The following is a 9,715-nucleotide window of genomic DNA, read 5'->3' on the forward strand; positions in this document are numbered from 1 at the left end:
CAGGGAAACATTTGCAGAGCAGCCAGCAATTATACCCTGCAAGTGTCCTAGTGATCTGCTGCTTTTGAAAAGCGTCATACGGATCTTCACTGACCTCACGCGGCCTGGTACCTTTCCCCCAGAAGAAAGTCTGGCAGTCAGTCAAAACCAAAACTTTCTTTATGGGAAAGGCAGCTGGCTGAAAAAAACCCTCCAAGCTGTAACAAGAAAGCAGGCATGGATTAGAAGGTGCGATCCAGCAACGACCCCCCAAACTGAGCTGTGATGAGAAGTTGCCCCCTCTGCTGAGGGACACAGCCCGCCTGCCCTGCCGCCCGCCTCGCTCCTGGAGGACGCTAGTTCGGGGAGGGGGAGGCAGATTTTCCTCCAGGCGCCAAAATCCTGTCAGGGAACCGCAAACGGCTCAGCCTTTGTGCCCCACGCTGAGGTGGAGCGGGGTCTAAGGGTCGGCCGGCCTGCCAACCTCGAAACCCTCACCCTTCCTCCCGCCAAGCCCCCCGGGGCCGCTGCCGGGGTGAAACGCCCGGGGGCGGCGGGGGTGGTGGGGGCCTGAGCGACGGACGAGGACAGACAGTAACGGCCACCCCCAGGCGCCCGCCGCCATCTTGTACCGGCCCCCACGGCTCGTCCGCAGAGTGACAGGAGGGGCGGGGCCTCTACGACGGAGGGGGCGTGGTGCTACCGCCCACCGCCCAATCCGCGCGCGGGGGCGGGGCCATTCCCGAAGGTCTCAAGGCCGGCGTTGGTGCCGAGGCGGGGATTGGCGGGTGGTGATTGGTTGCGCTGGTGTGCGTGCGTGCTGGGTCCCGCCCCCTTGCCACGTCCGTGCGGCGCCTGCGGCGGAGCCGGTGCGCGCGGTAGTTAACGTCGCGGCCTCGTGTAGGGGTGAGTGAGTGCGGGCGGGGCGCGCACTGCCGCGGCTTTTGGGGAGGGGGAGGCTGCGGGGTCGCCTCAGTGTGAGGGGCTGCCCCCCCCCCCCCCCCCCCGAGGAGCTGTGTGAGGGATCGGCCTGAGGGGGACCCCCCTGAGGGCCTGGGTGTGGGGAGAGGGGAACCCCTGAAGGGCTGTGTGAGGGTTCGGCCTTTAGGGACCCTCCCGAGGGGCTCTGTGGGGGGGTCCCACTCCCGGGGTGCTCCTTCAGGTAGGTATCCCCCCGCAGGGGCTGTGTGTGGGGTGAGGGGACCCCCCCCGAAGGGCTGTATGGGGGGTCCCGTTCCCGGGGTGTTTTTTCTTGTAGGGCCCCCTGAGAGGCCGTACGGGGCAGCCTCTCATCTGTCCCCAACAGCTGGGGAGCAGGCAGAGGTCTGGCCGAGCCCCCCTGTCCCCCCCTAGAGGGTGTCCCACGGGCAGGTAGCTCATCTCTGGGTGGTGGGGGGCCCCCAGCATAACGCTGGTTTCCCGGAGATGGCGAGAGGCACCGAACATGTCCCGTGGGCGCTTGGCACGGCCCAGTCCCGCTCTCGACAGGGGTGAGAAGCCCAGGGTGCTAGGGGGGGCCTTCAGGTGCACCCCAGGGCCAGCCCCTGGGCTCGGAGTGAGCTCAGCAGGGCTGGAGGGAAACCAGCCACCCCTCGAAACAGGCCGGAGCTCTTCCTCGCCATACGTTGATCCTTGGTTTTAATTGGCCAACACGTTTCTATTAAGTCATATTCCTGACTCCAGAAAAAGTGTGAAGCTTCAAACTTCTAACTGCTCCAGCTCTGCTGGATGTAGTTTGAAAAATAACTCATAGTTTGTTGCTAAATGCTTGAAGAGCACCAAAAATTTTACTTCCTTTATATGCTTTTCTGCTTCAGTGTGTGCTTGGTATTCAGTAACCCTGAGCTGAAATGAATTGGATTTATTTTATTCTGTACAGGATGCTAGTTGAATGTCGTTATGAACGCTCATGAATTCCAGGAAGGCTTTGTAATGGGACAGGGTGACGGCAGCGTTAGAATAATGAGATCTAGGAACTGAGACACCAAATGTATTGCTGGAACCAGGGAGACTACAGTTGTGCTTGGCAGGGACGTAATTAATACGCTGGCGATGGGCGTGTGGTCCTCCGCATGTGTCGGCATGGTCTGATCGCTGAGGGTCAGGACTGGGACTTGGAAGACCTGGATTCTCACTTCTGACTCTCCCATCTATGCAAATGGTTTCTTTGCACTTCATTTTTCCCTGTTTCACTTCTAAAACTCGTGTGGGATGAGAATTTGTATTGCTGTTTAACTGCTATAACAGCAATTTTTTTACTTTTATATGCAAGATCGAGGTGAGAATGGGGATTTAAAGACCAGTGTCTTTAAATGCCACAGCAGGTGGCATAAAAAAGGGTTTTGTGGTTGGTTAGGTTTTTTTTTAATGAAGCTTTTTCAGTTGTGTTTCCAGAGCCGCCTTCAGTTTTGAGGCTCACATGCAGCAGTTACGCTGCAATGTTTCGTAGCCAACATCCTCTGTACCTCCTCTGGGCAGCTTAAGGCTGTAAGATGTCTTGTTTTAAAAGTATTAATCCCAAATACATTTTCTTCTGGTGTTTGCTTGGCCTGTCCAAGGGCACGCAACTACCGCGTCTCTTACAGTGCAGCTAAGTTAATTTGAAGACATATAAAGAACTTAGTCTCAGGTGAAGTCCCCATAATACGCTTTGTACCAGAAACCTGACCCGGTATTCCACAGGTGACAAAGTAAGAATAATTTTCCTATATCTAGCCATTAGGAAATATATCCCTTTGCTTCCTCTTCTCCCCAATTGTGAATGACACACATTCCCAAATGGCATTAATCATTAACAGGTGTCTCACTGTCGCCTTGGCAGCTCTGCGCTTTACCTGTTAATGGACAACGAGGTGCTGCGCTTTGCAGCTGAGATGGCATGAAGATTTTATAAGTGCACCGAGCAAACGCAACTGCCCGTGCATGCAGGCTGTTGTGTGGTTGGTGTTTTCAGATGTGTGATGTGGTGCTGCTCAGCTGAGACACTAAATATTTATGTGGTGGGACTGGTTGGAAAAAAAGTGTACCGTTCCTCCCGCCAGTTTTAAATGGAAGGCTAATGCAAATGATCTCCCTTATACTTGGTAAATAGTACGTTAGGGAGGTTTCTTGAGAGTTCCTTTTCAGAGGGCTGTAAAGGTTAAATATCCTAGTCAATGTCTTACCTGGTTGGTTGTTTTTCAAGAGAAAAAAAACTTCCCAGATGAAGGCAGAAGTGCCACATGTGTTGACTTTAGATAACGTATGTGGTGTCAGTGTTCATGCTCTTTGTTTAACCTAGTGGCCTCATCCAGTGAAGGTTAAGTAGCTTCAACTGCAGATAAAGTGAACAGCAGTTCTGATTTCATTCACCTTTCTCTGTGTCCCTGAAGAACATCACATGGTGTGATATAACCAGGGGAAATAACATTTTTAATCTCTAAATATGCTCCTTACCCACCTGCGTTCTGTTCCAGAGCACCTGTTGCAGCCATGATGCCTGTTGCAACCGTGATGCCTGATGACACACCAATGTTTGACCCAAATATTCTGCATGAACTTGACTGGAGCGAGAACACGGCGACGTTTTCTCCTGCCATTTCTCCTTTAGATCCAGGAGATGGCCTGGTTTTGAGACCACTTTGCACAGCTGATTTAAATCGAGGTAGGATCCTCTTTAATGATCATCACAACGGAAGCTGGGAGCTGAACTAGATAATATGTATTTCTGCATGATCTTGCACTAGATTAGGATTGCTTGTGTTACCTGATTTGGTTTATTTGTATTGGTAAGGAATCAGAGTGCTTGGCACCGTGGATTGGCGCTGTGGTGGGTGACCCTCAAAATTGGTTTTACTGTTTTCATAATCTCAAAAACAATCTTAAAATTCAAGTCAAATCTTTCAAATAATCACCAGCTTCCTATTCACTACAGCTTTAGAGAGGGAGTGCAGTTGTTCATACCATTCCCTTTAATATTAATGTGAACCAGCATATTATTCTTAGTGCATGGGGACTTTAGGTCTGTAACTTGGATAAAAAGGTTGCTCTGAACTTGCAGCTTAAGATCACATAATTTCAGGCTTACACTTTTCTTTCTTGAATGTGTTCATCTTCTGTACCCAAGCTGCAGTTTGCTGCTGATGCCTTAGCTGATCTTTCAGCGTTGCTCAAGGCAGGAGTTTGATTTTAAGATTACAGTCTAGTTCTATAATACGCAGAGCTCAAGCTTTTATGTACAACTGAATTGGACAGTGCCACAGGGATGTTAACTCTCCAAACAGCCGCGTCGGGTTGTTGTGTGCTATTTGGAGCTAATTTTGTGTCACTGTCCCTCACTGAGGGTTGTTTCCCTCCCCCCTTCTTTTATAACAGGCTTTTTTAAGGTTCTGGGTCAGCTGACTGAAACTGGAGTTGCAAGCCCAGAGCAGTTTATCAGTGAGTATATCATTATTTCTTGGCATTATCCATTGAGGTTACTGGGAAGCAGTGTGTACTGATGCTGACAGCAAAGCTACTTGGGCATGAAGCTCCCGACTGCCCGATGCCAGAGGGATTTATTAGCTCGGGTCCCCCGAGGCAGCTTTTGGCGCTCAGCGTTGGATCCAGTGGCAGCTATCCCAGAGGGCTTCTTGTCTGGGACAGGCCTCAACTGTCTACCTGCTTTTGAGACTGAGCGTTGGATACCTGGCAGAAGGGATTGCTGGGTGATGGCTTGGTCTGGCTGAATTACCACAGCGCCGGTAGCGAGGCAGGGACTTGCCTTTGATCATAGCTTCGCTGCTTGGGCCGAGATGTGAGATGACTTAGAAGTGCTGCCACCTTCACATAGCGCCCGTCGGCAGGGAGGCAGGTTCTCTTGGCACCTAAGGAAAAGGCATTTGTTTTAATTTCTGCTTTTTCCTGGTTCTGACTCTGGTGTGTTCAGGTTCTGGGGTGTTGGGCGCATCTTCCTTGTCACCCTGAACCCTGCAGTGATCTGCATTTGGAATCCATTGCAAGTGTTAAGTCTTCACAGCAATTAAATCTGAGATTAACGGCGACTGTTCTGCTGTCTGTCTGCTCCCACAGAAACCTTTGAGCACATGAAGAGGTCTGGAGATTACTATGTTACTGTCATAGAAGACACAAATCTTGGACAGATTGTTGCTACGGCAACGCTGGTGATAGAACATAAGTTCACTCACTCCTGTGCAAAGGTAAATTCTCTTGCTGTGGTTGTAAAGGGAGGAAAAAGATCCTGTCCCCAGCCTCCGTGCATTTTATTTTCATGGTTTTACCGTGTGATCAAGTATCTTCTGCTGAGTCAGTGACAAAGGCGCTTTAAAAGTATCCTTGGGTGCTCAGCTAAATAGTAAAAGGAAGCTTTGGCTTTTCTTAAGGAAAAAGAGCAATCTGATGTCTGGCCCGTTCCCCCTCCCCATGAGCTTTTGAACCAGTCAGGCTTGGCTCTGAGGGAGCAGATGGCTGAGGATCTCGCTGCTGCGCAGCCCCGGCTAGACATGTGGAAACAGGGAGATTTAGGTTGAATAGAGAGACGCAAATCCCTTGGCGGGGAAGGGCTGCGGTGGGGTCGTGGCTGGCTGCTGGAAGGGGCGTTACGAGTGTGTCGACCGCTGGAGGAGTTGTATCAAAATAAACAGCAGAAAATCCAAGCATGAAATGTAGGGCGGTAAGGAAACTACCCGCAGCAGTGTTCTGTTTGGCTAACGCTTGCCTGTATTTTCACAGAGAGGAAGGATAGAAGACGTAGTAGTAAGCGGGGAGTGCCGAGGAAAGCAGCTTGGCAAACTGTAAGTGTTCCGCCACCTTTGCCGTTTCACGCCAGGCCGGGCAGCAAGCCCGTGCCCCGTTCCTTTCTGTCCCCACGCCTTTCTTCGCTGGCGGCTGCCACCAGCGGAGGATTTCAGCCCTGTGGGGTAGCTGCAGGGCAGAGCCTCCCCAGCCAGGCAGGCTCAAAAGGCTTAGCCAGAAGGTATCGTTTGCTGGCAGAGCTCACATTGAGGTTCTTCAAACAGTAATGTAAAACTGTCTGCAAGATGCTGGTACTTTGATGTTTTTCATGGGGAAGCAACTGTCCTGTGTAGTGAAGGAAAGTGCAGAGTGCTGTAGAACTTCGGTGTTGTAGGTAACATTCAGCTAATTAAATGTTAACTGTTCCAGCATTCAGGGCTGTTTCATTTATCTGTTGGTTTTCTGTCTTTTTCAGATTAACGTCCACCCTGACATTGCTAAGTAAGAGACTGAACTGTTACAAAATTACACTTGAGTGTCTGCCAAAAAATGTGGATTTCTATAAGAAGTTTGGCTATTTGGTATCTGAAGAAAACTACATGTTTCAACGGTTCTTTAATTAAAGAACTTCTAGTAATTTTATTTTTTTTTAAAGACTTGGTGGAGGAGCTTGTGCTACAAACATTCTCTTCGTGGAAAATTTATATAGTTTATTGCTGCAAATATGACGATCCCTATAAATAATGAATGTCAAATGTGTAAATCATGGGAAAAAAAACAAAAACAAAAACAAAAAACTGACATTTTAGAAGGGTCCTCTGGGTTAGGAAATGAGCGCTTAGAACTAATTTTTACTACTGTTCAGTCTAAGTGAAGCTTTTTTGTTTTAGCTGAGTTACAAAGGACTCTCGTTAAAGGGATGGTTTTTAACCAAAGGTATATATTTTTATCTCAAATTTTTTCTTGCATTGTATTTTTCTAAAAGGTTTGTGCTTCTTTTCTCGGTAGCTGGGGTACAGCTCGTGGGATTGTGCTCCTGTCTGTACTTCACAGAAGGATGATGTAGCTCGGGCGGGGATGATGCTTCTCTCGTGCAGAATTAGTGATACAGGATGGGCATTTGTTCTGTTCTTCCCATGAAACCTCACGGAGGTGCTGTTGATGTCAGCATGCCTGAAGTTTTATAGGTACTGTTTTCCAAAACCAAATTTGTTACCGCTCGTGTGGGTAGCAGCAGGGGGAAGAATCCTTCTGGGCTGTGCTAAAGCTGATGTTCAGAGTCTAAAAACGGATGTGTGCTTCTCACTGCAGGGGTGCTGCACTTTAGCTGATAACATACTTTGTTTTCAGCATAATGACTTGTTTGGTGACACACACAAAAATAAAAATACCTGGATGGTTTGTGACAGGGCAAAGGTAACTGGGAAGCTGGAATGTCTGACAGGCAGAACACACCCCATCTTTAGCAGGGCTCTGGCTCGTGCTCAGATTCGGGACTGGCAGGCAGTGCCTGTATTGGTGAGGAGGTGGTTCGGCTTTGCCGAGCATACCCGGCCAGCTCGTGCACTCATGGCTGTGGTGTTGCGGTAACGGTGTCTGCCTGTGGCATAGCAAACCAGCGGAGAAACCCCCCCGATCCTGGTCATGAGGGCCTGCTGCTGCTTCGGAGCATCTTTCTTGCTGTAAGATTGGATGAATGATTTTAGCACTTTTGTGGGCGCCGCCAAGCAAATAACATACAAAGCTCCAGTTCCAACAGTGGTGTTTTGTGCGAGGAGAGGGACAAATCCTGCGTTGATGAATAGGGCATTATAAATACATGAAGGTTCGTACAGAACAGCCAGTCTTGTTTGTGAACAGTTAGGCCTTACAAAATGTTCTTTCATTGTGGTGTGGAGAGCCTACTTTAAGCTCCGGTGGGGGTCCTATTTAATGTTCCTGATGGTACTCCACTCAATATAGTGTTTCCTTGGTGATGTCTGTTTTATTTATTGATTATTTTTTAAAAAAAAATCTTTGTTTAAGCTGAATAAATGAAGACTGCCAAATGTATCTGGTCTGATTTCCTAGTGCTGTGTGGTGCCTAGCAGTAGGTAGCCAGAGAAAGTATGCACTTGTTATCTTTCAGAATAGTACTGCCTGCTGCAACTATGTTTGTTTTCCTTTCCCCTGGATCAAAAAGAACACTTTTTGAAGCTGCATATTGATTCTGAGCATGTGTCTGATACACATCTTCATCTTTGCAAGTATGACTTCTATCAAGTGACTCTTCCAAGGGAATCCTCAGCTTCTGGGGCTGAGCCGTTGCCTCTGGGCACAAACCCTGGCCTAGCACCCAAATGTACCTGACTGCTTACAGACATCCCAGGACCACTGAGAAAGCAAGGTGTGGTCTCAGCCCAGCTGAAGTTTCTGCCCCTCTTGTGCCCCTGCTCTACACAGCAGAGCTGCAATGAGGCCCATTTTCTTAGGGGTGTTCTCCCTGAGCAGGAATGGAGCTTCTCCCAGCTGTGTGATGCTGTGGCTTGAGCCCAGACTCTGAACTAATAGTGCAAAAGCTACTGATTTAGGCTGGGCCTAAGTGACTGAGGTGGATTTCCTTGCCTCTTACAGTTTTAATTAATTCTGAATTTCTACTAATTTAAAGTGGATTATTTTAATTTCATATCATCTGCACCATCTAAATAGCTCCAGGCCCTCATTAAGATTTAATAAAAAAAAAAAGTACAAGTGAGGAGCAGGTGATTATGTGCCCAGCTTAGATCACTGTAAAACAAATGAATTAGGTTGAAAGCTTGGGTTTTGTGGCTGCATGACACTGCCTCTGCTGGGAAGAGTCCAGCTCATCACCATCCCTTTGGCTTTGAATAGCTCTTTGGTCTGTACTGGGGTGATGTTCCCAACCTCAGCAGGCTTCTGGCCCCTCAGAACCAGCTGTGAGAGCAGCTCTACCTTGACAGGAAAGGTACCATCACCTGCTCCATCACACCTGGCTACTGGCTAGGCTCCCTGGAATTCCTCCTGAGGAAGACTGGGCTCAGTGTCCAGCTTTTTACATGAGGAAAGGGTTGTGGGTGTGAGCTGCAGGGCCAAAAGCAGGCTGTCACCAGCTAACTTTGTGTTACTAAGCACATCGCTGGCCCTGGTGAAGAGGAACATCTCTGCAAAGCACAGGCAGATGCTCTAGACTGATACTACCCCAACAGGGGCCTAATGAACACTGCTGTGGTTTGGGGCATGCCCCAGCCAGCTGGAAGAACAGCGAGTACACAGGTATGTGGGTTTTAAACTGTTATTTGTGGCATGTTCCTGTGAACTGTGACAGCCTTCAACAGCAACAGGTGCTACTAAAATTCTGTATCTCCTAAACCGAGGAAGCCCTGCTAACTTATCTGCAGTAAAAGTGGCTCAGCAGGAGAGAGCAAGACCTCCCCCTCCCTGGGAACCAAGGATCTTGTCAGAGCTCAACCAGCTTCTCCAGAGGTTTAGTATTACCCCAAAAATGGTGGGATAACAGCTCTCCCTGCCATGAGGCAGATCTCCAGCTCCTTCACTCTGCCTCCCCTAAGCTAGAAAAGGGAACCTTAGCACCTGAGCATATCCCTGTGGATCCCCAAAGATCTAGGTGCTGCAGCTTTGCATCTGAACCTGGGGAAGGGGAGTAACCTGCCAGTTACCACCCTCGGTTTATCCCCAGAAAGCAAACAGCAATTGAAATACCTACTGGCAGTAAGCTACATGAGGCAGTTATCAAGAAGTTTTAAATAAAAAGCTTAATAATAGATAGAAGAGGAAAACTACCCTCAGAAGCCCCTAGGAGCTGAGAGGCTGGTAAGTACAAGGCAGCAGTAGGGGATAACGGCATGAAAAAAAAATAGATTGGTGGAAAAACCTTAGTCATGAAACTTGCTGGTTTGTGAAACAGTCTCCCCAGGGAAGCACCAGGACCCCAGCAGAACTAGACTACACATGAACAAGCCTCTCTGGCAGGGGATAGTTAGATGAATCAAGTGTTCTTCCATCT

At 48.9% G+C, this 9,715-nt stretch overlaps 1 protein-coding gene across 1 annotated transcript; it reads left to right on the forward strand.

Annotated features, from left to right (window-relative positions):
• The first annotated feature begins 789 nt into the window (after positions 1-789).
• GNPNAT1 (glucosamine-phosphate N-acetyltransferase 1) lies at positions 790-7,743 on the forward strand. Its single transcript, XM_064461122.1, has 6 exons — positions 790-885; positions 3,435-3,622; positions 4,333-4,395; positions 5,029-5,156; positions 5,689-5,750; positions 6,167-7,743. Exons 2-6 carry the CDS (start codon positions 3,451-3,453, stop codon positions 6,312-6,314), a joined length of 573 nt encoding a protein of 190 aa, XP_064317192.1. The 5' UTR covers positions 790-885; positions 3,435-3,450; the 3' UTR covers positions 6,315-7,743.
• Positions 7,744-9,715: the final 1,972 nt, after the last annotated feature.

The sequence above is a fragment of the Phalacrocorax carbo genome, chromosome 9 (assembly GCF_963921805.1).
Source record: "Phalacrocorax carbo chromosome 9, bPhaCar2.1, whole genome shotgun sequence".
In the NCBI taxonomy this organism is placed as follows: domain Eukaryota; kingdom Metazoa; phylum Chordata; class Aves; order Suliformes; family Phalacrocoracidae; genus Phalacrocorax; species Phalacrocorax carbo.

Bases quoted from the DNA above. Each gene is read 5' to 3' on its own strand.
- GNPNAT1 (XM_064461122.1), top strand. From the start codon at position 3,451: ATGATGCCTGTTGCAACCGTGATGCCTGATGACACACCAATGTTTGAC. The intron at 4,396-5,028 runs GTGAGTATATCA...CTGCTCCCACAG, and splicing joins AAGCCCAGAGCAGTTTATCA to AAACCTTTGAGCACATGAAG. The intron at 5,157-5,688 runs GTAAATTCTCTT...GTATTTTCACAG, and splicing joins TCACTCACTCCTGTGCAAAG to AGAGGAAGGATAGAAGACGT.